General features: G+C 51.5%; 1 protein-coding gene across 1 annotated transcript; it reads right to left on the bottom strand.

The window, feature by feature from the left end:
* Positions 1-4,284: 4,284 nt before the first annotated feature.
* On the bottom strand, positions 4,285-23,129 carry RND2 (Rho family GTPase 2). The gene is made up of 5 exons (XM_066336800.1): positions 22,954-23,129; positions 22,776-22,863; positions 11,564-11,673; positions 7,746-7,880; positions 4,285-5,710 (listed from the first exon to the last, which is right to left on the bottom strand). Exons 1-5 carry the CDS (start codon positions 23,053-23,055, stop codon positions 5,462-5,464), a joined length of 684 nt encoding a protein of 227 aa, XP_066192897.1. The 5' UTR covers positions 23,056-23,129; the 3' UTR covers positions 4,285-5,461.
* Positions 23,130-27,846: the final 4,717 nt, after the last annotated feature.

The raw sequence follows: 27,846 nt of genomic DNA, 5'->3' as shown, positions 1-27,846 counted from the left end.
GTGAGTGAGTGAGTGAGTGAGTGAGTGAGTGAGTGAGTGAGTGAGTGAGTGGCTTTCATGGGTGCTGCCATTCTGTCCCAGATCAGGCACAGAAGCAGGTACCCAGAGCTCCAGGGGCACCTGCCATTACTATAAAATCCATAATTAAATAATAGAGTTTGGAAATCGCAAGGTCGAATCAGAACAAAGAATTGTGAGGCTGATGGTTTTGGAGCAAGTGATCTCATTTCATTCCTGGGAGGGGAGAAGTCTAAACAGTCTGAAAGTGGATATAAACATTACCAAATATACTGAAGAAAGATGCATTCAAATACTGGAAGAATAACTGAAATGCCTAAAAACTTCAGATCTGCAATAAAGAACTACATGGGTGATGTCAGGGAGATGACTTACATTTGGTTACGTGAGTATCAGTATATATATATATATATATACACACACATGTATCAGACATTGAGTTCTAAAGCCCTGTTACTGCAGCTGAGGAAGAAATGAACTCTTAGCTACTTTTGATTTCTTTCCATTTGATCACCCATTTTCCTTCCTTTTCCCTTGGGTCTCCTGATTGTTAATCTCACAAGTCAAGGAACTTTATTAAAATAACACACCGGGAAGACATTATTAATTATTGATAAAGGCTTTATATGTTTCTTTTCAATAATTTAAACCCATTATGGTCAAAGCTATTACATTAAACACCAGACCAGTTAGTACAGATGGGATTGCTGACAGGGAATTGTCACAGTAATGTTATCCAGACTTGGAAGGTGTCCATTAATTAACACTTAAAGCCCATGTTGGAGTCATAAGAGGGGTTTTTTGCCATCTCACATATAGTGATTATCTCTCATTAACAACCTCCTGAAAGGACTATTGAAGAGCTGGTGACCCAGTGCCACGGCCTTACAGATCTTGCATGAGCCCTGGGCTGGGTCAGGTCACTCAGCCCCTGTCCTGTCCTGCCCTTGCCTTTCCCAGGACATTCCCCCTCCTCTCAGGACATCACAGACTGCTGCATCCACCCCAGCCCCTGCTGATCCACCCCAGGCCCTGATCATCCATCCCAGCCCCTGATCATCCATCCCCAGCCCCTGCTGATCCATCCCCAGCCCCTGCTGATCCACCCCAGCCCCTGCTGCCCTACCCCAGCCCCTGCTGCCCTGCCCTGGGGCTGGGAGAGGACTAAGGAGTCATCACTCCTGGGAGCAGAGCAATTCCTGCCGTGACCCAGACCAGAGGGGCTGGCTGTCCCTGGCAGAGAGCTGCTCAGTGCTCCCCGTGGATGGGGGATGCTTTCTTTGGCAGGACACCTGCACTGGCAGCGTTGCTCATTAATTTTTCGGCAGGCACTAATTATGGGGCTCAAGTCCTCCTCACTTGCTGTGTCTTTCATGTGCCAGCTTCCATTTCTTCCATCTGCTTGTTTTTGTTTCTCTCTTTCCTGTGCTGACTCATCTGCCCAAGGCAGGCAGCTCCTGGGCTGTGCCCCTGGGGAGTTCTGCAGCAGCTCCTCCATCCCCTGCCTGTGGCTGCCAGGCTGCCCCATGCCAGGGCAGGCAGGCACAGAGAGGAGCTGGCATCCAGGCAGCTGAGAGGGAGCAGGGATTGCACTCTGTGAAAGCCACAGACAGCTCTCAGCAGCTCCAGCACTCCCAGCTGAGACCAGCAGCTGGTTTTGGCCATTTGAGTCATTCTTTTGCAGAGCCAGGTTCCCATCCAGGGGTGATGCAGGAAGACAGGGTACCCAATCTCCCAGGCAAACTCCATCCCCAGCTGACCATGGAGCTGCCCGCTTGCAGCCAGGACAGCTCCTGTCCTCTGCAGGAGGCTGGAGCCTCCCTCACCCGCAGAGGAGGTGCACTGGGTGCCTTCCCTGCTCCCTGCAGGCACAGCAGGCCCACGAGCCTTTTCCAGGCTGCAGAAGCCAGAATCCCACACCCTGGGATCCAAACGACATTGTTGTGTTACCTGGTGCTTTTTAACAAGAACTCTGATGCTTGGGAGTGAGGATCATGACCACATCCCCCACACTTCTACTGCTGCTTTTTTTTAAATCCCAAATCACCTGCCATTAACTTCAGCAGGTTCTTTGGAGCTGTTCACGTGCTGACAAGGGAAAAATCCCAAACTTCCATTGACTACTTTTCTATCTACTCCTATATATATATATATATATATGTACAAAAGACTCCCAAACTTCTCCCAGCAGGCTCTGGCTTGGTTTGGAGAAGGGACCCAACAATTTGGTTTGTTCTGTGGTTGTGGCTCTCCTTTCCTGCTTCAGACTTTTTATCTTTATTTTTTTTCCTTTTCTATTCTTCTTTTGATTTTGCTTCCTGTTTTGTCTTGTTTATTCCTCTGCAGAGAAGGAGAGTGAGGGAAAGGAACTCCTTTGAAAAGTCTGGTTAAATGAGCTACTGTGGGAGTCCAAACACTCTTTATAGACGAGAAAGCTGGAGGAGAAGCAAGTGCCAGAATATTAAGCTGCTTGCTGAATTGTGGCTGCAGAGAGCAGCCTTGGAGCCCTCTGAGGAGGGGCAGAGAAGAGGATGGGGACACTCATTTTGCCCAGAATTCAATCCCTCTCTGAAGCCACAAGCCCAAGCCTTCAAAGAAGGCTTCAAACAGTCCATGTCTGGGTTGTATACAAGTGTGACAGATGCAGGCTTTGGGTTCAGCTCAGCTGTGGCAGCATTTGCATTTTGGCTTTCATTAGCTTCTCATGGGCTGCACGTTTCTGTGTCCAAATCTACTCTGGTCATGTCTACATCTGAGTCTGGTCCTGCTCACTCTGGCAGAATGCACAATTTTTTGGCTGATACGATTCTTTTTTTTCATCCTTTTTTTTGGCTGTTCTAGAAGCAGCTGGGCACAAATTACTTCCACTCCAATATCATTATTTTCATACCACAGGCTCCAGCCAGTTAGAGCAGTGCTGAGGGAGGTGTGAGGTGGGGAGAAATGTCACTTCTCTCCAGTACAGAGAATAAATTCATGAGACCAGAATAAGAAGTTTTCAAGAAAGATCCCATCCTTTTTGCATAACCCCAAATAGCAGCTGCTTTTCTGGCACTGCAGCTTCACCTGGATGTGCATGGAGATGTCACATGGCTGTGGAAAGCAGAGGGAAAAACATGGAGAGTGCAGCTGCCTCTTCATAGAGGCAATTTAGAGCTCCATATCCTACTTCTCTTACTGGGGAGCATCTTGTGGGAGTGGGAACTGCAGATCCCCCTGACTGTAACTAACCTTGCTCATGAATAGCTGCAGGTCTCAATGAACTCTCATCTGTTCTGCTTTCCCCACACTGACAGCCCTGAGCCTCCCCAGCAGCACAGAGGTTCCCTGAGCTCTGCCTTGGGGAGCTCAGTCTGATGTGCTGTGCTGAAAGCCTCAGCAAGGGGCAGCTGCCCTGCACAGCCCCTCAGGACAGATCCTGCAACTGAGGATTTGCTTCTAGGCTCAGCAAACAAGTCAAGGTAGAGCCACAGCAAGTTTAAACTGAGCAGTGACCCAGAAACTGCTTTTGTAGAGACTGCCACATTAAATTCAAAAGGCTACCAGAGCACAGCAAAAGGGAATGCACTTGGTGGTGTATGTGGAAAGAAGTGTCAGTGGCTGTGTGACAGGATGGTGACAACTACAAAAAGGTTATGAGGAGTGGGCAATGACACTGCTACAACCCAAGCAGGGATCTGCTTTTGTTCAACAATGTTTGCAAAGGCCCTGGAGAGCCCAGAGAGTGCAAGAAAAGCATCAGGATGCTGAGGGTTGTTCTTGCCATACTGCCTTGCTCAGTTCCTCCTCCTCCCAGGCTGCAGATGGGCGTTTTCATGCTCTTGCAACCTGCACACAGCACAAGTGTCCAGTCACTGATGGAGCTTTCCTTGTCCTGGGAAACCAGCAGCTCCAATTCCCCAAAATGCCTTCACAGCTGCAGTCTGGGTGTGAGAGCAGACACAAAATACTGAGGCAAAGGCTATTGCTGTAGTGAGGACAGAGGCAGCTCCTGTCAGCTCAGGCTGCTGCATCAGGCACAGACAACCTGCAAATGCTCCACAGTATTTAAGGAGTCAGGACAGAGGGAGAGGTTATTCAAGGCAGGTGTTTCAGCTCCAGAATGAATACATGCAGAAAAGTCCTCTGGGTTTTTCACTGAAGGGTGTGCACAAGCATACTTCAGGGGCTAGAGAGAGACATTAGGATACAAAGGTAAGTTGGGCAGTAAGAGATTTTGAGAGGATGCATGGTTTGACTTAAAAAGGAACACAGCTGAGCACCATGAATTTTCCAATGATGTTTATTTTTCCTGTAGCCCACAGACACAGCTGGATCTGGCAACAGAGCAGATTCTATTTTTCCATAAAGTGTCCATGTGACATTAAGCCCAGGCTAATACTGTCATCAAAGGCATTCAGAGAGGGCAGCAGCAGAAGCAATGGGAGATGCTGGGAGGTGGCCAGACAGCAAGGCACAAGGGCAGGGAGCACCTCCTCTCCCACTGCCACAGCAGAGACAGGGTGCAGATATGCATAAAGTAATTTTTCTCATCTATACCAGACAAATACAGCACCATGCAACACAACCTGCAGCTGGAAGTGGGTGGGGAGCAGGATATGGATTGTTATTGCAGTCATTGTTGGGAGCTGTGTGGCAGGACAGTGGGGAGAGCCAAGGAGTGCCCAGGTGTCAGCAGCTCACACAAAGCTCCCCAGGGGCATTTGCTTGCTGAGGGGAACCACGATTCTCAGGGTGCATCTACTGGGACACACCTCTCCCCTGGAGCCAGATCCACTGCATTTCAAATGCAGTTCCAGTATCTAAAATACCATGGGAAGAGACATCTGTCTGTTCTCTTTGCAGGAGGACCACTGTGGTGTCTCATCAGGTTAAGGTTCCTTCCCAGGGTGTTCCCTCCCAGCTCTGGCCCACACCTGCACCTTCCACGGCACTTGCTGTCCAGCCTGGCCAAGGGCAGCATCACCTCAAACACCATTTCCTTTCTAAAGGAAGACTGGAAGAATACCTTCTCCTGATTGCACTCTGCTGCTCACAGTCCCCCTCCTCCCTCCAGCCCAGGTCCCACACAGCACCCACCCCACACTGTGTGTGCTGTACAGCCACACAGGGCAGGGCCTGGGCTGTGGGGACAGCAGGGTGACACACACACAGCACTGCTCTCTTTAACTTTGCTTCACAGACCTTCCAGCACCCGAATACTCCTCTGCCAAGTGGTTCCTTCATCCCAAGCAATCTGCACAGCAGCAGCCAGCCCAGAAGTCTCCACAGTGCAGGGCAACTTGTGCAGCCCTGCTCGCAGCTGGGACCTTTGCTCCAGCCCTAGAGACTGAGAAAAAGGCTTTGGAAAGGCAGGCTAGCTCCTGCAGCCAGCACCACGCCCTTGTCTCAGCCAGTTACTGTACAAATGGAAAACACACACACATTATTTACAGCCCGTTTTTCACATGATGGAGCAGCTCTTGGCTCGGTCCTTCCTGATCTCTGTGTCACTCAGTAAGTCTGTCCTGCCAGGCATCTGTGACGCCCGCTTCAGTCCCCGTTTGGAGTTGCTGCGCTTCAGGTTCTTGTGCACCCTGTTGACGGAGGCCAGCGTGGTCACATGGAACACGTCCCGCACGCTGTTCTCCGACACCTTGGAGGAGCACTCTGCGTAGGCCACCGCCCCGATCTGCCGTGCCAGTGCACTGCCCTGCAGGCCAGAGAGAGCAGGGGAGAGGGAAAAGGGTTAGAATGGTTTCTTGTCTTCTTTTCTTCCTGGTACAGCCACCAAGCACAACAGGCTCCCACCAAACACTGGTACCCACCAAGCGCTGCCAGCTCCTGTGGGCTCATCCACACCCTGAGCACTGCAGCATGAGCAGGGTGGGGATCAGAGGAGGATGCAGAGGAAAGGGAGATGCTGGCACAAGGACACAGATGAGGCCAGGGACCATCTTGGCTTCATCCTAAACCTGCCAGTGAAGCCAGTGGCAGCAGGGCGATGTCTGAGCCTCAGCTGTACAGTGGTGGTGCACTGGGGCAGGCACAGAGTGAGAGCTGAGGGGACACAGAGCCCTAGGATTGGTCACCACCTGCCCACCAACGGTACAGAGAAAATATGTCAACCTCTTTGGCACATCCTTGAGCTCAAATTTGTGGATTAAACACATTTCTGGACTGGGATCAACCAGGCAGTTAGAGAGAGCTCAGAAACCGCTGTGAGCCCCTGCAGATGGGCAGGTCTTTTCTCACTTGGCTTTGTCCCTGAAGCAGACAAGACCCCCAGGAGCAGGAAGAGGGCTGAGGCCACCCCGTGAAGCTCCCCAGCTTGTCACAACACCATGCTGGGGCACCCACAGGATGCTCTTGGGGCACCTTCCCAAGGTCACAGGGCCATGGCATTGTGGGTCCTGCCTTACCTTTGCTGCAGGGCAGATTCCAGCAGCAGCTGAGGGCAGTATTTTTAGGCATCAATTAGACACTCAATTAAGGAGATTTGCTTTTGGGAGATGCAGTTTCTGTGTTTGGACTCGGCATTTATTAATTCTTATCTATAGCAGTCTCACGAGTTGTGAGCTCTAACTAACAAGGTAGAAAATGGAGTACCTCTAATTCTTTCCAAGGTCTTCTTAAGCATAAACTATCCAGTAATGAGATGACACCTATATTATTTATACTTTTAACCCAGTAACTGACTACTCGAGGTCTGCAATGCAGAAACTTTCACCCAATAAGGAAAAGCCACCCAAAACCATGAAGAAGAAGGTGAAGAAGAAGGACTTAGCCAATGCCTCAAATCCTCCAGCTTGCACCATATACATTACTGCACACTAAAACCTTAAATTCTAGGTTTTTCACCCTGTGAGATCACACAATACTCCTCAAACTAAACAGCCACAGCCCCAGTGCTATCACTCAATTTTGGAAGCCTGTTCCACGGCCTCAGGTCAAATGTAGTGCTTGCTTGAGGGTCAGTGTCTTTTAACACAGAAAGCCTAAAATTCTCAGCCTCCAGGGGTCTAACAGGTCAGGACACCTTGCTCTCCAAGGAGCAGCCTCTCACACAGCCAGCAGCCCTGCCAGGGCACAGTGGCACCACGGGGACACAGCACCTGTAAACACAGGGCAAGACTCTGTGAGAGCTCCAGAGGTGAGGGCAGCCTCCTGAGCAGACAGTGCTACCAACCACTGGGCCCTGGCACTTTGTCATTCACACAGTGCCACCTCTGCAACTGAGACACCTGGGCAACCCCCTCACCTGGACAGTCACCTGCTCTGCACAACATGGAGCCAGGCACAGCAGCAGCTCAGAGTGCAGCTGCCCCTGCACCAGAGTCTGAGTCTGTCACCAGCTGGATCCACTGGAGGCCACTGGCAGCAGCCCCTCAGCCCCCAGCTGTGGCTTCTTCCCCCAGTGCAGAGCCCAAGCAGGAGAGCCACTGGGAGCAGAAAGAGTTGCACCAAACAGGAGATGCAGGAGGGCAACACTCCCCTTTAGCTGGTCCAACTTGTCAAATCAGGCACTTCCACCTGCTTTGAGGAATGACTTTTTGGCTACTAACTGAGTGGCTGCTCAGCAGAGCCTCAGGAATAAGTCAGAGTCTTCCAGAGCTGGGGACAAGAATGTTGTAAACACGAGCAGCTCCAAGACCCTGAGCCACGATTTAACCAGCTGCAGACCAAGACCTGGGTGCAGTCGGTCACAGAGCACACCTCCCTCCTCCCTGAGCACTGCCCAAACAAACCTGCTCATGTGTCACGGGGATGAGGCGTTGCTTGGAGAGCTCCCGGAGGGTGTTGAGGTCTGTCCTCATGTCCAGCTTGCAGCCAACCAGCACAATCTTCGCGTTGGGGCAGAACTCCTGCGTCTCCCCTTGCCACTGCAGGGGAAAGGAGAGGCTCTGGTGGGTGTGGCTTTTCCAAGCAGGGTGTCACAACTCTTCAAACACTGATTAGCATATCAGGGCTCATTAATGACAGCCACGGTCAAGGATGGGAATGGCCAAAGTCCCCCTTGCACAACTTTCTGCTCGCTCGTTCCAGATTATGCCCTGCAAACCTGCCCCATCCCAAGTGGTGGCACCCAGGTGGTGGGGCAAGGCCTTGGGAAGCCAGTCCTGGCTGTGGAAAAACAGCAACCACACGGTCTGGTGCTCAGATCTGGGACCCCAAGGGCCAACACAGCCATTGGGGAGCTCTTTGCACACTCACACACTATTTATTACTGGCAGCCACCTGTTAAAGACACTATGATATCCAGAGCATAGCTATAGGTAGGGAAATTAAGATTTGAAGCAGTGGAAAGAGAAGGCCAGGGCAAATATCCACGTCCTTCATATAAATGGCTCCTTTCAGAGCTCCCAAAGTGAATGCCTGATGTCAGCTGTGTCTGCAGCACTAAATAAATCCATCACCTGTGACCTCCCCCCGGAGAGACCTGCACAGCTCCATCAGCATGTCAGTGCCCCAGTTACTTATCTAGTGGTGCTGAAGTAGGAAGCAGATAATAAACAGAGATTACCCCCAGTTGAAGGAGTCACTTGGAATTAGCAATTTCCTGCTATGATAGCTGATGGTTAAGCATATGCCCTGGGCAATTAGAAGCAGAAAAAAAAAACCAGGCCACCAAGCCCAGTGTCCCCAACCTCGTGGGGAAGGAGTGCCAAGAACTACCCAAATGTCATTCAAACAGTGTCAGACCAAAGCACCTGCAAAACATGAAAAATCTTATTTTCTATCAGGAGATTGTCTTAGGTATCTTCAGGAATCTGCTTGCCAAGGATATTGGCACCCCAGAACTGACACTGGCACCCCCAGCCCCTGGGCAGCACACTGGAGATCATAGTGCTGCAGCCAGAGAGCACCAACCTCTCAATGAGCAGATCAGTTTTTTGGAGCTGTAATTCAAGCACCCAAATTAACATGAAGGATTTGAGCTACATGGTCTGTTCACACCTGGCAGAGGTCACAGCTTCTGTAGTGACACTCCCTAGTCTATGGAGAGAGCTGTGACCTCTTCCTGCATGACTGACACCTCTGGGAGCCCAAAACTTGTCAGAACCAAGGTGCCACTCCACGAAAACTTGCTCTGCCTTTCATGCAGAGCTGCTTGCTTCACCCCCTCAGGTGGCTCTGCCCCTTCATCTGTACACGCTGTACAGCAGCCCAGGCATCAGAAGGGTGGCATTAATAAAGATTTCCTCTGCTGAATTTTTGCCTGAGGCTTGAACAGGAAATGTTATTTTCTTTATTTGCCTGATATCACAAGCTAAAACCCATTTCAACTTCACGGTGGCTTAGGAATTTTCCTCACTGCCATAAGGCTGTGAGCCTGCACCAAAGGAAACAAGGCATCTACTCAGAGGCACTTAAGAAATCCCCTGAGATTTAGGGTTTATTTTAAGTTACCATATCAAAAAAACATTGCCTAACAGCACTCAAAACATCTGTGAGGCTGAACAGGGGAAGCCACGCACTGAGCAGGGTGGACTCACATGAAGCGTGTGCAGAGAGACAAATAACTCCCAGCCCCACCTAATTATTGAGGGGTTTGTATTTCATTAAGGTGTAAGTGATTCACTCACATTACTATTCTGCTGACTCCCAAGCTGAGCAGTGAATTCTTTGAGTCCACATGAAACAGCCTCCCTCCACCCAGCCTGCTCTGGAAGACAACACTGAGCCATTGACCGATTTATCTGAAGGGTCTTTGTCCCCTCACCAGGACACTCCTGAGACAAAGACCCACTTCTCAGCCCTCCCAGCAGCTGAGTAAGAGGCACTTGCTTCAGCACAACATTTGGCAAAATGTGGAGAGGCCAAGAGGCCAGCCAGCACAATGTGACATGTTCAGGCCGTGGCCATTCAAGCCCCAGCAGCCCGGGGCTCTCTGAGGAGGAGAGCAGCCATGGGAGCCACTGCTCTGTGGTGCTTTTCATGCTTTGGTGTCTCAGAGAGTGTCACAAATGAGATGCCAGCCAAGGCTCCCCCCAGGACAGGATGCAGCTGCCAGATGCTTTCCTGCACAGCAGAACCACAGCTCCCTGCCTTGCAGGGAAGGCAGCAGGGTACAGCCAGGAGCAAGGGATGCAATCGGCCAGGAAGCCACTTACCCTCACTCCTCTGAGCAGCGTTCGGAGTTGCTGGGCTTCACTCCATCTCAGAGGAATTGTGTGGGACCTTCTCCTAGAAGTGACCCACTGGAGACCAGCCAGGGCTGCACCACAGCAGATCCCCAGCCCTGTGAGGCTCTCTGAGCCCTGCCAGCTGGAATATCAGCTTTGCTGAAAGGCACTGAGGTAGAGGTAGAAAACTCTCAGCCACTCAGCTCTGCTGGGGCAGGCTCAGGGCCCTGCCTGCTCTCCAGGCCAGTGGCACTGTGCCATCTCTTCTTATTAATTCACGGGCTTGAAATTCAGCGACACAGCTCATTATTTTTGTTGACGAGCTATAGAGAACTGATTGCTGTCTTTTTTACTATGCAGATGCTGAGCTGAGGGGAGAGCCAAAAAACTGAGCACTCTGCTTTGCTTGGAAACAAGCACCAGGGGCTACTTCTCAGCTGCTGCAGGCAGTCCACAGTCACTGGTGGTTCTGCTAACAGAGATCCCTAATACCTTCCAAGGTCTTAATGGAAAACAGAACAAATGTTCTGAAGTGACAACATTTCTCTCTGTCCCCACATTTGTATGTGTGAACACAGACAGACCCCACACACATGCTGCAAGCTGCCATGAGCTTCACTATTCACAAGGTTCCTTTCAAATGGAAATATCTTGCATTCTGCACAGAGCAAGTAGAGCACCTGACCTTCCTCCTCTGAGCACACACACTGCAGCCAAGGCCTGGCCACAGGGCCAGAGCTTTGAGCCCTGATGGGAACCTGTGACTTTAGGATGCTCATATCCCCATCATCTGTTCTGTTTGTGCTGGATTTTGTGTTCTGTGCCTTTGGACTGGTTCTGAAAGTGAAGGAGGAAAGAAGAAGAGTGGAGTTTTTTTGAGAAAACTGCCTGACTCCTACACATTCTTTCTCTGGACTGTGGGTTCATCTGAAACACGGACAGACAGCTGGACAGAGATCTGCCTTGCTTTTAGTTAGTTTTAGCTAGCTGAGGTAGAGAAGCTCCCTGGACTGTTTTTTTCCCTTTTTCTTGGGACTGTTTAAACCTACTCTGGACTGAAAACCGAGAAAAGCCCCAGGACCTCACACCTGTGGCCCACCATGGCCCAAGATGGAGTTTTCCAGTGCGGGAGGAACTGATAAGAGCTGAGCTACACCCATGGCAAGGACTTTCTCAATTTGCCATCTCACTTCAAAACGAGAGGTTTTACTGTTTCATATTATTCATTCTTTACGCTTTGAATGGGCACTTTGTTAAATAAATAGTTTTTTTCCACCTTTTCTCTGAGGAGATTTTCTCCCGGACCAGTTGGAAGAGGAGCCCTTTAGGTTTGCTCCCCAGAGGGACCCTATTCACAGATTTTCTCCCACATTTGCCCTAAACCAGGACAGAGGTTCAGGGCACAGGGAGGTGGCCCACAGGGAGGGTTGGGGACTCACCTTCTTGAGCACACTGTCCAGGGTCTCGGGGCGGCTGATGTCAAAGCAGATGAGCACGGCGTCCGAGTCGGGGTAAGCCAAGGGCCGCACGTTGTCGTAGTAGGCTGAGCCTGCGGGGAGGATTGGGGTGAGCAGGGGACAGCTGACACCCCAGCACAGCCCCGGGGACACACAGGGACACCAGAGACCCTCAGCCAGGCAGAGGCTGTGTGCCACATGGTGCGGGCTGCTCTGCTGAAGACAAAGGACATTAACCCCAGCTTTGGACCAGGTGAGGTTGAGCAGAGTTTGACAGGAAGAGAAATCAGAATCACCAGGTTGGAAGAGGAGACTTCTGAGATCATCAAGTCCAAGCCAAGCCTAACCTCAACTAAACCATGGCACCAAGTGCCACATCCAGTCTTTTCTTTAACACATCCAGAGTTGGTGAACCCATCTCCCTGGGCAGACCATTCTAATTCTTTATTCCCCTTGGTGTAAAAAACTGTTTCCTAATATCCAACCTATATTTCCCTCGGCAAAGCTTGAGACAGGCTCCTGTCGTTGTGTTAGCTGCTGCCAGGAGAAAGAGACCAACCCCCACTGACTACAGCCACCTTTCAGGGGGTTGTAGAGAGTGATGAGGTCAACCCTGAGTCTCCTTTCCTCCAGGCTAAACAAGCCCAGCTCCCTCAGTCATTCCTCACAGGGTTTGTGTTCCAGGCCCCTCACCAGCCTCGCTGCCTCCTCTGGACGCGCTCAGGGGCATCTCAGAGGATATCAGTTCCTTTATTTAGGCATGTGAGAGGTTCTGTCCTTGTTTTCTTATATTTACCCCTGGACAGAGTGAAGAGGTGCTGTTGGGACAGTCACGACACAAAGAGTAATACTATAAAAGTCTAGAAGGCTTGCCTTTATTATGGCAGCATGCTGTCTTTTATACAGTTTTTACAAACTTTGTGGGCAACTTTAATTGGTTAATAGCTTTCTTGTTAATTACAAGAAAGGTATTTTACTTGTCCATGAAATCTATCTATTCTCGGGTTGTTTACATATTTTTTATTGATTTTCATGGGACAGATCCCTTGTTATTACACATGCACTAATTTTTCACCCTCAGAATAGGAACTTCTCATTCTTAATCTAGCTTCATATGGGAATTTACAAATTCCTTGTTAGCTGCACTTAGAAGAAATGACAGATCAACTCTAGCTCTATCCACAACCACACACCATAAGGTTCAGCAGAGTTTGACTGGCAGAGGAATTTAGTTCCTTTGTTTAGGCATGGAATTCAGAGGTTCTGTCCATGTTTCCTTGTATTTACCCCTGGACAGAGTGAAGAGGCAAGTTTTGCATCCCTCTCCCTCCCTAGTGAGCATCAGGCAGGTGCTGGTGGAGCTGTGCTGCTGGGGATGCTGCTCACGCAGGAGGGAGCTCAGGAGGGCACAGCACATGCCTGGCTCACCACTCAGCCTGGATTCCATCACTTGTCATGCCAGTGCTGCACCACTAACAGTGGAAAGGTGTGGCTGAGACAAGACAGGGAATGCTACTGCTGGTTTTTATCCTCCCTTGCCATCTTTATACAGGAGAGCTTGCTCATATTAGATTGTGAGAATTTGTGACAGGTAAAAAAATGAATTGCCCTCTTTCTGGATTTGTGCTGGAAAAAAAAGAGAGATTCTCTTTGCTATATAAAAGAATTGACAGGATTTGGTGAAGGAGCTATAAACGGAAGGGGATGATTCTGCATTCCACAGGAATTCTGTGAGCAGGCAAAGAGCCCAGCCTGAATCCTTCATGGCTTCTAGTACACACATGTGCTAATGTAGCCACCTCCAACACAAATTTCAGGCAGTACAGTCACTGTGCCATAGCATTTTTATTTGCACTGCATTCTGTTGGTGAGTGCAGACACCTGAGCAAACAGCCATGGAGCAATCAGCTCACTGCCACTTAAAAACACTGTTTTGGTTTCATACTGCAAAGACAAATGACCTAAACTTCCTGGAGGGATGATAAGCAGATGGTTATTTATGAAAAGAGGAAACAGAGACACCAGAGTCCTTGTTGAATCTGCCTCCTCCAAAAGCAGGATTGCCCATCCTTGGCCAAGGCAGCCAGACATGCTCTTCCTGCTGCAGCTCCTTGAGATGTCTGGACCTGACACTTCCCCACCCCAGGGGAAGGGTGCAGCCCAGGTGTCAGGTGGCTCCTTGATGAAGTTCAGCACCTGATGAATTATGGATGATGGTGGCTTATGTTTCCGGAAGGATGGAAATCTGCCTGGGCTAAGCAGGAGAGGAGAACGGGCTGATTCTCTGCAGGAGCTCAGCTCCCAGGTCCTGTGTGCACAGGGGCTCCCAGCTGAGGTGCAGCCCAGAGTGGGGCACAGCCCCCAGCCCAGCACTGCACACCAGGTGCTCTGCAAACACCCCGAGCCCTCTGCAAGGCCAAACCTGGGGAGCAGAGCTCCTGCCTCTGCCCAGAGCCTACATGGGGCAGGTTGAGGGCTCTGTGAAGCTTTCCCAAACCCTGCCCAGTGCCAGAGACCAGTCATCCAGCTCAGACCATGGTACCAAAAACAGCAGCAGAGCTCCAGGGCTCTGACCAGCCCAGCTCCTGCCACTCCCACACAGCCAGGGGAAGGTGGCCTGGATTTGATGTGCAATTGGATTCCCAGCAAAATTGGCTGCAGGTGTCTCCAGCTCTTACACCATCCCACAGAAGCAAAAGCACCTGCTCCAACTGGGGAGAGATGGGTCTGTGCCCCTGCAAAGTCACTGGGAAGGGCAGCAGATGGAATCAGCACAGAAGGGACAGACCCTGATCTCTGCAGAGCCCAGCCCTCTTCCTAGAGGGAAAGTCATGTCCCCTAATGGAAAGGAGACAGTTCTTGTGGCATCTTGGGCAGCTCTGGGGACAGGGATGCCAGACAGGTAGGCAGGTCAGAAAGGGTGACCCAGTGTCCTGGGCACGGAGGTTCCTGAGCTGGCCTCAGGCTCACACTGCTGCAGTTCACTCCCAGCACTGTCACACTGTGCCCGTGGCACAGCGAGGTGACCCAGCCCTGCTTTCACAGGCAGCACCAAGCACAGCAGTGCCCAGCTCTCCTTTGGGCTCTCAGTGTCCTGTTTGCCAAGGGCCAGGACAGGACGGGAAGGGATGGGAGATGCAGCGCTGATCCGCATGCCTGAATTAACCTGCTCCTTTATCTGAGCCCTGCCCTCTCCCCGTGCACACAGCAGTGTCTGCCTCCAGACAGGGGCCCTGCTGCTGGAGGAAACGTTCCCACGCACATCCTCTCCCTGCAGCCTCTCAGCTTTACATAAACACTTCAGATAAATCTACCCCCTCCCAGCCAAGGAATGCTCCTTTTGTAGGGGTAGTTTTGGCTCATTCAGCACAGACATTGCTACAGCAAACTGTATCATAGCAACCTGCTGCTCCTCAGCAGCCAGCCAGCCCCTGGGCAGAGAGCCGACAGCGCTGCTGCAGCCCCCCAGTACCCCCCAGGACCCCCACCAGCTCATCCCAGAGCCAGGAGTCAGGCCAGGAATCATGCTGTCATCACCAGGGACCACAGGAGGAGAGACTCCCGTGCTGGCAGGAGGAGATGAGGGAAGTGAAGCACGAGGTAAAGAACCTTATCTTTTTAATGAGATCAGAATTCGCTTCACTTTCATTAACTTTCTGCTCCAGCCCCAAGGAGTCACCCCTGGCACCTGAGCTGGCAGTTCAGCTCCCAGCCAGAAGCAGCAGCTTGTGCCCACCTCAGGAGACCCACAGAAACCCATGGGGAGCCATAGGCAGTGCTGCCCTGTGGGGCAGGAGAGCTGCACTGCTCCCAGCCAAGATAATCCCCAGTTTGCTCTGGAGACATCTCTACTGTATCAGGAAATTCTGTTTGGGTGATTAGTCTTCTAGGTTTTGCATCTATTACTTTTTCATTGCATATGACAATTAAAAAAAAAACACAACAAAACACCCCCAAAATCCCCACCTACACAACCCAAAAAAGCCAGTGCCCTCAACTCTAGCTCTTCAGTTTTATGGATTATGAGCACTTGACACCTTACAGATCCTCCAGCAAGACACTCCAGAGACCCACAGTCTGGCAATTCCAAACACACACAGGAGCCCAAGGCTGGTGTGTCTGCAGATTCAGCCTTCCTTTACTGCATGAGTCATTCTCCCACTTGGCATCCAGGTTCTGCAAGAAACAGGACCTAAGTGCATCTGCTCATGATTAAAGAGAAAACTGGAGCAAGCCTACAACCAGATTAAAAATAAAATTGACATAGTTATCTGAAATTCAGGGGTGGATACAAGCATGAGTAGCTCCTCTTTCCCCTTGGCTGGTGGATCCTGGGACGCCTGGCACTGCAGCTCAGAGATGCCACTCTTGGGAAGGGGACAGAAATACACTGTTTCATCTATACCAACATTGTACTAATCTTCATTTATTCCTTAGTAGCTGTTCTAGAGATAATGAGCCTCCTCACACAGGCACCTTCCATCCAACAATAGGGTATTACAAACCAGGAAAGCCATGATCTGCTCTGCAAGGGGCTCCCTCAGCCCAGCTCTGCCTTAAAACAGAGATGAGCATTGCCAAGACCCAAGTTTCTCAGCAGCACACTTGTCCTGGGGGGCTCACTGTGAACCCTCCCCATAGAGCCAGCATGCTGGATCCTGCACATGTTGCTTTCTGCAGGGAATGCCAAGAACAGCCTTCGTGGAATGAAGCAGAAATTCATCCCAGCTTTCTGGAGGGCTACACTGACAAACAGAAGGGTTTTGGGTCACACAGAGGTGCCACATGAGCACCAGCCTTTAGAGATGACAGAGGATGTCCACTCTGCCAGACAGATCCCACCCACGGTCCAGCCAAGCTCTGGCTAAGAGGACAAAGCTGCTAAAGCAGGACCAAGTCAACAGCCCCAGGACTTCCCCAACCTTCTGCCCTGGCTGAACTTTGACATTTGTCTTGCTTGTGCAACATCACTGCAAACCCCTGAAGTACAGGAAAGGAGGAAAGTGCTCTGTGACATGGAATAACCACTCTTCTGGGAAGTGCACGACTGAAAAAAAATAGCTTATCAGCTTGGACAATTAACCTCTGCTCCTAATTCTTACAATGCACGTACAAAAATTAGTGAATTACTAAAGAGCCCAGCTGGCATACCTTCAGGATGAAGGGAATGGTATTTGCATAGGCTGAGGTGGCATTTCTGGGCCCCTCTCCAGATCTTATTACTGGAAGCCTGTCTCTCAGGAGGAGGCTGTTCTGCTGGATTTACCAGTGGAGGAATCCTCAGCTCAGCCAGGCACAGAGTGCTTCTGCCTCGTCCCAGTCCTGTGCCCTGCCTCACACATGCAGCTACCAGTGCTCCAGAGAAGCTTGCTCAGATGGAGACCTCCCTCCAGCAGCTGTGAGGAGTGCCTGAAAGCTCCTTGTAGAAATCCCTGCTGGCTCCTGGGGGGCATCACAGAGTCTGCCATGGGAGCACTGGGTCTGCAGATGCAGCTGAGGAACCCTCCCAGCCTTTTCACAATCATGCCTGCAGCAGGTGACCAGGGAGACAAATGGGGGTCACAAGTCCCTTCCTGGCACTCTTGCCATGTCACAAGGACAGCTGGCATTGCCACAACCTGCCTGTCATCCTTTCTACAGGGTACAAAAGGACCCAGAGTGGCAACAGCTTCCTGCAGCCCAGTCAGCACACACTCTGCCCTTAGGGAACACAGCTGAGGGCTGAATGAACACAATTATCTTGGTGCAATGCTGCACATTTCAGGTTTTCTGTTCACAAGCATTAGATCCCTCCCCAAGCATTTGGCTGCCAGATAAGGTTTCTTCCCACAGGGTAGGCTGGGCCTGTACACTTGCAAAGTTTAATGGAGTGGAGATTTTATCTTCAGAATCTGGGGCAAAAGGAGCAGGGAGAGCAGAGCATAGGAAAGGGCAGATCACCTCTGGTCTGTGGCAAAGACATCTGCACCTGAGCTGGGAACAAACCCACTGCACAGAACATCCTCCCTTGTCCACGAGGTCACAGCAGCCAGCAGGGTCAGCTAGCTGTCACTAAAGGCAATGTTTCCCCATAACTCCCAGGACATCCCATGGCCCCACAGAGGCTTGAGCCTCTCAGATCTGCAGGGGACAAAAGGCACAGGGCATGCTGCCCTTGATGCAGCAGAACCTCCATCCCTGAGGCACACAGCACTGCAGCCTGCCCTCCACACTGTGCACAGCCCAGAGAGATGATCCTCCTGGGCACTGCCCTTCCCTGTCATGTCCTGTCATGTCTTCTCACAGTCCATTCTCCACCCACTTCAGTATCAGCATTTCTGCTGCAACCCTTTAAAGTTCTGTCTGACTGCTTACTGACCTGCATGAGAATGTGACCCAGCTGCACGTATTTTTAGGATTAACTACGTATTTGTGCTGAGGCACAACACAAGCATGCTAGTTTTAGCCTCTCAGTCTGAACAGGAAGCATGGGAGGAGCTCTTCTGGTATGGAAAGGGCAGCTCTACATTTTCTCTCTGCCTCAGAGGGCAAGTAGCATTGAACTCTTTCTGAGACAGAACTTGTTCTTACCCTTTGGACGAGGCAGCCATGGCAATGCTGGAGCTGCACACTGGGAATCCAGGCACAGACTGCCACAGCATCCATGGAGATGCCATTGCTAAACTCAGCCCCTTTCAGCTCTCTAATCTCATCAACATTCCTCAGTGGTTCCCTTAAAAGAAGGATCTGTTATCACAGCCTGTGGGTTCCCACACAGGCCATTCCAAGGCAGACTGTTTGCTGAGTACAGGCAAAGAGGAAGGCGGAGGGGGATTTGCAATTCACAGTGTTATTCTTGTCTTGAAAGCACATCTGCTGAAGAGACAGTGGCTGTGGAGGGCTGGCAGCCACACAGCTCCTCTGCTGTGAGCTGAGCAGGGCACTGCTGAACCTGTGAGCACTGACCTTTGCAACACTGCAGGCTGCAGCAGACACTGCGACTCGACCACGCTGCATCCTGATGGTCCACAAAGGAAAGTCCCCTCCAGCCAAGGCAACACTGACCTTGTGCAAGGCACAGTGCCAGCCTGGGTCTCCCACTGAGCACTAGCAAAGATGTCCCTACCAGAACCAGGCAGCTCTACTCTGCAGCTGAATCTGCATCGGCAAAGGATGCATCAAGCAGCTCAGTGGCCTCAGGTCACTCACTGCTCCTCCTGCCTGCACTTGGATGCCACAGGCACAGTGGACAGAGCCTCTCAGCACAGGAGAGTGAACCAAAAGCAAAGAGCTCAGTCCAGTCTGCAAAGCACTGTTTGGGTTCCTCACAATTACTCAATTATTATTGAAAACAAAACAAAAAAATCCACCTAGATACAGGGTAAAGGCTCAGACCTGCCAGCAGCAGCATGGCTTGAGCTCCTCTCTCCCCTTGCTTGCACCAGTGCCAGGGAAGCTCTGCAGAGCAGGCAGGGCATTGGGCCAGTCCAGAATGGGCAGAGGGTTCACTGGAAATGCCGGGTCATGGTGGGAAACACTCCAAGCCCTGGACCCTGGGCAGAGGAGTCAGCCTGCTCACTGAAGGCTCTCGCTGCCAAAGACCTGCTGAGCACCTCAATGGCTCCACTTCCAAACCTCCCAGAGTTGGGCAGACCCACGGACACTCCCTGATCCCACGGGGAAAGAAGTTGCATTGCATTGCTGAGGAGAACCTCCCTGCCCGTGCACGCCTGGGGGTAACAATGCTCCCTCCCAGACCTGACTCAAACGAAACTCGCCCACTCCTTGCAGAGCATCGCTAATAATCACCAGGCATCCACCTTCCCAAGGAACAAAGCTCTTCCTGACGGTCCGGGGCACAGGTACTCCAGGTCTGGGAGGCACCCAGCCCTTTGGGAACAGCACTCCCAAGCCATCAGACATCCGACTGAACAGGAGTTTCCCCCACCACAAGATACCAGCCCTGTGCAGAGGAGTTGTTCCTGTCCTGAGCGTGCTCAGCCAAAAGAATTTGCCAGAAGAGGAACAAGAAGATCAGGAAAGCACCGTGTCCTCTGGAAGGCTCATGAGCAGAGGTGCCAGGGCATGGCCACTCCCTGGAGCTGCAACCACATCTATTTTATCCAGTCTGCAGGCTCTGCACCCCATCCCTCACTGACAAGGATGTCAAACTGCTTTTCAATGGAGGCTTTAGCCAACAGTAAGTAGCACAGGCTTCCCAGGGGACAGGAGGCACGAGACATTGCTCACATGCTGTGACATGGCACCTGAAGCAATTTTATTCCCATGGTCCATCCCAAGCTGGGACACAAATGGGAACAAACATGAAATGCAACCAGCACCTGCAGATGTTGCACAAGGGGATTTTCTCCCTGGTACATTCCTAGATCTAAAGCATATTTGACCCAGTGCAGAGTCTCAGCATCTGCCCTGTCAGGGCACCACAGGTTTCACCCTTGCAAAGGATTCTCAGTGCTGGAAACTCTCCAGAGCCACCCTCCAGGCCCAGAATGCCTAATCAATGGACAAAGAGTTAAAAGACATTTAAAGAAAATCAGAGGTCCCAATACAATTTGGGAGCCATTCAGTTCTCCAACACTTCCATCCACTCTGTGTCAATATTCCTCTAATGAGAGCTCCTGCCTGCCAGCTGCCAATGTCACAGTCTGTGTCTGCCACTTAGCAGGAGGGGTCAATTCAGCTCAAAAGGCTGCACTTTCCAACACACAACTATCAGCCAGGCTGGCAGGACGCAGGGAGCAGACAGCACCCTGGGCTGTACAGGGCTTACCAGTGGGATGGCTGAGTGGCCAGGTAGACTGCAGCCACACTCAGTCATCATAAAGGGAGTTTTCCAGGCCAGACTGCACTTTCCTCATCACCCACTGCTGGGTGATGCTCAGCTCACACTGTGCAGCTCCCAGAGTGTCCAACTGCTTCTTCAACTAAGTACGGGGCAAGGGAAATTAATAAAAAAGTAAAAAACAATATCCACCTCCTCTCTCCAGGTCTCTGCTGATTTCTTCGAGAATTTCAGGTCCAATCACTTATCTAAGAGATGGAGAGCATTTAAAATAGAAAGTGTTCCCCTCCTCATGTCAGGATCACCCTTTCTCAACACCTCCTTTTTCACTCTGGCTGGGATGGAATTTATCATGAACAATAAACCCCTATATGAAAAGCAGCTTAAAGAAAGCTTAGGTAGCACAGAGAAGGGGAAGTGCCCACCAATGCCTGTCATTCTTCATGGGGGTGGCAATGAGCTACTCCTGATCCCTTCAGCTCAGTTGGTTTAACTCACTGTTGTGCAAAAGTTCTTTTGCCAAAGCTCTCATTTATAAAGGCCTCTGAAGGCTAGTGGAAACTCAACAGCAGCTTGCAGTCTACAGCTAAAAATTTCAGTTTGATTACTAGGGAAAACTGTATAGTGCTGTATAGTGCTTTGCAGGATTGTTTATTAAGAACTAACTCCTGTGTATTTCAAATCAAAAGGAATTTATCTGGAAAACTACCTGATGAACTCTATCTACAGCAAAGCTGTTAAAAAGGTCTGACATTCTTCACAGGAGAAAGAATCAAAGCCCATTTCCTTTTGGCTGCAGAGACAAATATTGGAAAAACATCTTCTGTCACAAGAGGAAAAATGAACGTGTGACAGCATCAGATGCAGGTGAAAGATACATACTTTAAGGACTTTTTATCATGTCTTTTCCTTTAAACATTTGTAAGACCAAAGCAGATCATTCTGTAGAATTCCTAAAAAGCAAAGCTTTGAACGTGCTTCCACACGCTCCAAAGATGAAGTTTTTTATATCAAATACAGATACTCAAGAGCAAAGCCATTCAGTGCCTAGCAGAGATAACCCACCACATCCCCTTCCAAGGCTGCAGAAGCCCAAGGTTTGGAACTCCCCCAAATATGGGGGTGAACAAGCTGTAGGTGAACACTTGTGCACCCCAGTGACACGGGACATTGACCACCCCCGACTCCTGGCGTGCCCTGAGCAGCCTCAAGGAGCCCTCTGCAGCCCTGGATCAGCCAGGATGGTTTCACTGTGGCCACTGTGGCCACTGTGTCTGAGAGTCTCCAAACACACATCAGCCCAGCACCAATCACCCCACAAGGGTTGCCAAATCATAACCACCACTCTGTGCTGCAAGCACAGCTCCTGGTTCAACGCTGGGAGCCAACAGCTCATCCACAGCCCCAGCCCCAGCAGCTGCCCCAGGAGCCAGTGTCCTCATGGTTCACAGCACACAGCCTGTGAGCAAAGCTAAATGCAATTCCTTTTTTTGTCTCAGGGAATAAAAATCAGCAAAGCAAGGTCTCCTGGGTCAGGAAGCTCCAGAGGAAGACTCAAACATATTTTACATGTTTGAGCTAGCCCAAGACTGGGTAATGCCACTACTCTAGGCAGAGCTATGCTGATCCTATAGCTGTCATTTAATGAATGCAAAATTACAGCAAAGAATCTGAATGAACAACAGGAAAAGAAAGTTCTAGGTTACGTTTTAATTTCCTAGTGCTCTTGGACACTGAGAGGACTTTGTTTGTCATCAGAATTCCAGAAATTATGAGAATATGGGGAATGAGCATCAGCAAGCACATGATGTATATTCATCAGCAGAGCACAGCAGTCAGCTGCACTGCCTGTACAAAAGGATCCAAAGGTAAATTAGAAAGTGCATGTGAACTTTGTGGGATACCAACATTTCTATTAGCCCTGCATCACACACTTCACTTGCAACTCATGCCTCCACTGTGGCACGGGCAGGCACAAAGTTTGGGACGGGTCTTGGTGAGCTGGGACAGCTGAGCACAGAACCACAACTGAGGACACAAAGAGGCAAAACCAAACCAAGCCAAAAAGACGCCGGAGAACCCCAGAGGCTCAGTGGCAGCTCAATAACAGGCCAGGACATCCCTCCCGAGGTGAGGGCTCCCTCATCTCCCTCCTCCCCGTTCATCTCCGGCCTCTCTGGCAGCCGCAGCCGGTTCTCCCCGTTGGCACATCGCCGCAGCACCGAGGCCGCGCAGAGCCGCGGGACAAGGAGCGCTCTCCCGGCGGTACCGGCGCTGCCCGCGGCCCCGGGAGGCTGGCACGGCCGGGAGCCGCTGTCCCTGCCCCCGGCACGGCCCGGCCCGGGAACCGGCAGCCCGTCGGTCGGAGGGACGAGACCGGCCCCGCCGCTCCCCGCGCAGCCCCCGGCCCACCTGAGGTGTCCCACATGTTGAGCTCCGTGCGCTGCTTGTCGATCTCGAAGCTGGCCGTGTAGTTCTCGAAGACGGTGGGCACGTAGCTCTGAGGGGAGATGGGAGGGGAGAGAGCAGAGGTGAGCCGAGGTGACGCGAGGCGCAGAGCCCGGCCCGCCCGCCCTCCCCGCGGCCGCACCTCGGGGTAGCAGTCCTTGGCGAAGACGTGCAGCAGCGCCGTCTTGCCGCACTGCGTGTCCCCCACCACCACGATCTTACAGCGCGCCAGGTGCCCCTCCATGGTGCGGGGCCGCCGCGCCCGCTCCGCCGCTTTACCGGGCCGGCCCCGGCCTGGCCGCGCCCCCGGCCCCGACGGCACCAACCAGGCGCGGAGCGGAGCCGGCGCTGGGCAGGGCCGAGCCGCCACGGCCGCGGCCCCGGGAGCCGCCCCCCGCCGGCCCCGCCGCCCCTCGGGCCGTCCCCTCGCCGCTGCCGCCGCTCGTCACCGGCGCCGGGACGCGGCGGGTGCGGAGGGTGGAGGATCCGGGTGCCCGGTGCGCCGTGAGCCCTGCGCTCCGTGCCCGGGAGATGCCCTTTCCCCCCGGGGCCTCCAGCTCCGGCGCTGCCCGGGGAACGGGAGCTGTTCCCGGAGGAATCCGGCAGAATTGGACAGCCGGCGTTCTGGCCCGCCTGGCGGGTGTTTGAAGAATCCCGTATCCCCGATGTCCGCGGCCAAGTGACATCAGCGGGGACAGGGAACCGGCCTCTGCAGCGGCTGCATGACCCCGGGCCCGCCTCGCAGCCCTCTGCAGAAAGGGCAGCGATTCCTGCTCTCCGTTCCTCCTCCAGCACAAACAGCCCATCTATAAATTACAGGCAGTGATATTAATTAGCAGGCTTCTCTGCTGCTAATATTTTGCTGGCCACATGTGCAGAAAGGTTCACCTGAATGCCAAGCTGACAGGCTGCCTGTCACAAAACGCTGTAAAAATAGACATAAGGAAGACAAAGAAGGCCTGGAGAAGTGGAAATGAAAATGTTTTGGCAGCGAAACAAGATTATTAATGGACTGAGGGGGCAGATTGTTTTTACTGAAATCACAGTCATTTTTGGTATATAAACATTGGTGCTGTGCATGGTGTTGGGACGAGTAAAGAGCAAAGACAGGGTGCAAGGCACAGGGGGTTGCCATGCAGGTACCCGGGAGTTTCAGGTGCTTCTTGGCCCTCTGACACCGCTGGGACACACCAGCCCCAGTCAGCACTTTGGTGAGCCAGATGCCTCCACGGGGTCACAAACCACACAGGTCCCTCATCTCAGGATGCACCCCTGGGACAACAGCCAAGCAGGCCTAAAGGTGTGTCTGTAGCACATTCAGCTGGCGAAATGGGAATTCAGGTCCCACCTCATTGCCACATACCAGAGAAGACCTGAAAGCTGAAAGGATGAGCTGGTCCAGAGAGATGAGGTAATCCTGGAATCCCTGTAGCTCCTGTCCTCAGCTGATCTGATTCCTTCATTTTATGGGCCAGGAGCTGCCTCAGTCCGTTCTTTGTTGTGCAGCTTTGCTGTGGGTTTTGATGCAGCATCCCTGGGACCTCCCAGGCTTGTCTTAACCAAAATGATGAGTGACTGTCTCATGCTTGTTTCCTCCAACCCTCCCTAGGGAAAGGAGCCTGTGCAGCACTGTGACAGGTTTCATAAGGCCTGTAGTGATTTTTTGCCTTCTTATATGTGCGCATGTCACTCCATTTTTATGCAGAAGAATGGAAAGAAAAGTTCATTGTCTTGTGACTGCAGGGAAAGGAGTGCAGTGTATTCATCAGTGTCACCTGCAGCAAGGTTTTCCCCTGGCCAATGCCGTTTCGGACAGGGCTTCACTGTGTCACTCAATAGGAATTAGGTTTTTGCTCCCAGCCATCAGGTTGTTGAAACCCTGCTTCAGTGGAGGCAGGACGCTCTCTGCAGGGAGTACTCAGACCTCTGCAGACCCAACAGCTACATCTTTCTCCAGGACAGGGAGAGGCAGCAAGCTGCCCCTCCTGCTCAGAGCTGCTGGGAACCATCATTGCTGAGCCTCACATCCCCTTCAGTGCAGAGCACCCCTTGGCAGGCAACACTTGCAGAATGTATTCAACAGCCCTTCATCACGGTGTGAATTTTCCAACTCGGCTGCAGAGACATGCTGTGACTGTCACTGTGTGTGGAGAGGCGACAGATGGCTCTCACACATTTGCTCCTGGAAGTGCTTCCCCAGTGGCTGGATCCTCCCTTGCTGATCCGCCCTCTCGGGGTCTTAATTGCTCATTATGAATTAAATTCATTGTGTTATATTTATGCTGTTTTCTGTACAAAGAAACTGGAAGACATCCTGCACTGGGAAAATAAACTGAGAAGCCAGCTTTCACTGAAAGACCCACAGCCTGGAACCTGGAGCTTGTGACATCTTCTTCTGCTCTGCAGAGCCCCAAAGTTTGGTTCTGTACAGCCAGTCACAGGTTCTGGACTGGACTTCAAAAGTGGTGAGTAATTCAAAAATGAATTACTGAGTGAGCAATGTCACATGGCCATGGCCTCTGCAAGAAGCACAGATACACCTGGTGAGAGGTGCACTGGTGTCACCCTGGGACCACAGACAGAGCTCCTGCTGATCACAACATCCAGTGACAGTTTCCTGGATTTTTATGATGATTGTTCACTTTTTACCCATCTTCTCACATTTGTCTCAATGTGCAATGTCTTATTTCCCAGACTGGAAGAGAAATAAGGGACACTTCGGTGTCTTACCAGATCTAGTCTTAAGTATCTTTTTGGACTTGTCAGATATGGGAAAGAGCCAGAAACTGTCCAGGCCAAGCTGTAGAGTATTGCTAACTATGAACACTCAGAGTTAAAGCATTCACCCAGAGTGGTGTGTTATTTGTTGGTTTTCCCCTAGAAGATAAAGAGGGAGAAAAGCAGTAGAGATGCAGGAAAAGAATACAAATCAGCAGCAATTAGGAAGGTTAAAAAATAGAAAGAGAAAAAGAATCCCAGCCAAATCCCCTTTCATGTGTCCAGCCTGTTTACATTCTGGACTAGAATAGTGCTGATCTGACTCACTGCTGGCATTAATGAAGTTTGCACCTCTGGGTGAGCAATTTAATTTATCTCAGCAAACCAAAGCTCATTATAACAGTCCATAAATGCTATCAGATGAAAGCAGCATCCTTCAGCAATCTCGAGGATTAAAGCAAGGAGGCATTCAACTGCCAAGGCTTCTGCTGGAAAGACTGCAGTCAGAGCATGTGTGCTAGAGGCTGAGGAAGCACAATGCCTCAATTACTGCTGCGGATTTCTCTGTATCAAGACAGTGATCTGGAGCCTCTGAAGCACTCCTCTGGAGGTGAGCAGCTCCTTTCTTTCTCCTCCCTCTCTCTCTCTCTCCAGACATCTCTCCTCATGGTTCATCAGGCCCAGTAGCAGCTGGAGAGAAATGGGGAGTCTGGGGGACTCTGGAGGTTGGCCACAGCTGATCACTCTCCTCCAGGGAACAAAACCACATCCACCACAGGAGCCCTGACAGGCTCCTTGGAGGGGAACTGCAGCATAAAGGCATAAAAAGAGACTTAGGGCGGGAGGAGGCAAATGGCTGATTCTGTCCTCTTGGATGTAGAAACCTCCTTGCCACACACGCCCTGTCCTGGGCTGGATCCAACTACTTGAACTGCAGCTCCCAGAGCTGTGTTGGCCTTGCCCTTGTCCTTGCCCTTTGCCTCGCTCTGGGTGGAGGCAGTGCAGCACCCACACATCGTTCCCATCACTCCCTTCCTGCCAGGGCTGCCTGCGAGGCTGCAGCTCCAGCGCTGCAGGGTGACAGAGCAAGCCCAGCTGAACCTTCCCCGGCAGGGGTGCTCAGAGTGGAAGTGGCTTCTTCAGCAGGAGGAGTGATCTCCAGTGCCTTCATGTTTGAAATCACACCTTCAGTTTTGCAATTCTTTTTCATGTGGAGAGTGGTGGAGGTGGAGTGGACAAGGGATGAACAGAAACAAACCTTCAAACCTTCTGGTTTTTTTCCATTTAATTAAAAAAAAATGAATTGCATATCCCAAACACAAATTGGAGAAAAAGCAGTTTTTAAAGTCTTCCTTTCTGCAGACCCAACACAGTGAGGCAGCATCCTCCAGGCTGTGTATGCCTGTGCCTGTGGGGCTGCAAGCTGGCAGGAAGGTCCCTGCTGCATCTGAGGGATGGGGCTTCTCTGCAGGGCTGCTTCAGCCAGGCTGGGCTCAGGTGAGGGTCTTGCCTCTGTGCCCTGACGTGTTTCAGTCCCACCTTTGCTTTTCTCTGCAGAATTGCTCCTGTTCCTGGAGTGAGCCAGGGAAACATGAAGCACAGCAGTGCCAGAACCTGGCAGGAGCCAGGGCTCTCAGACAGCAGCAAAGATGGTGGTGATGCAGAAAAACCCAGGTCTTGATCCAAGGTGTAGCCACACTGCCCAGTCCTGCCTGCTGTACCCCAGAAAGCCTCAGCACACAGAGGCAAGTCTGTGCATTTTCAGCTAGGTAAGACACGCTGACCAGATAATGGGGTTCTCATGGATGCACAGCATGTGGATGTGCTAAGCCTGTAATTTGGGGATGATAATTGTCAGTAAATTATTGATGCTGTGGCATAAGGTTGAAGCTAAGAAGACTGATTCTCATTTCATGCAATTTCTCCAGGGACTGCAGTGGAGAAAATACCTTCTTCCACAGGAGGACACAGTGGGATGCTGTTCTGTGCACACCTGGAAGCTGGCCTCATGCCAGCCACTCGTGCTGCACATCCACAGCCTCTGCTGCTGGGGTGGTGCAGGGGAAGGGGCTGGAGAATTCCCACAGTCCATGCCTTGTGGAAATGATGCTCTGTGCTGGGAGGATTTCTTCAGTCTGCTGCTTCAGTGTGAGGAGTGAGTTGCTGTCCACTGAGCTTCTGTTAGCACTTGACAACTGCCTCAATTTGTCTCTGTGATCAAAACAGCAGCGCAGGGAACTGCAGCTGCGAGTGGCAGGTATGTCTGAGGAGTTGTGTCAGATCTCTCCCACCTGCTGCTCCACCTGTCAAATCTAAA

This window comes from Sylvia atricapilla, chromosome 27 (genome assembly GCF_009819655.1).
Source record: "Sylvia atricapilla isolate bSylAtr1 chromosome 27, bSylAtr1.pri, whole genome shotgun sequence".
Lineage (NCBI taxonomy): Eukaryota > Metazoa > Chordata > Aves > Passeriformes > Sylviidae > Sylvia > Sylvia atricapilla.
This window is presented reverse-complemented; position numbering and strand designations above follow the sequence as displayed.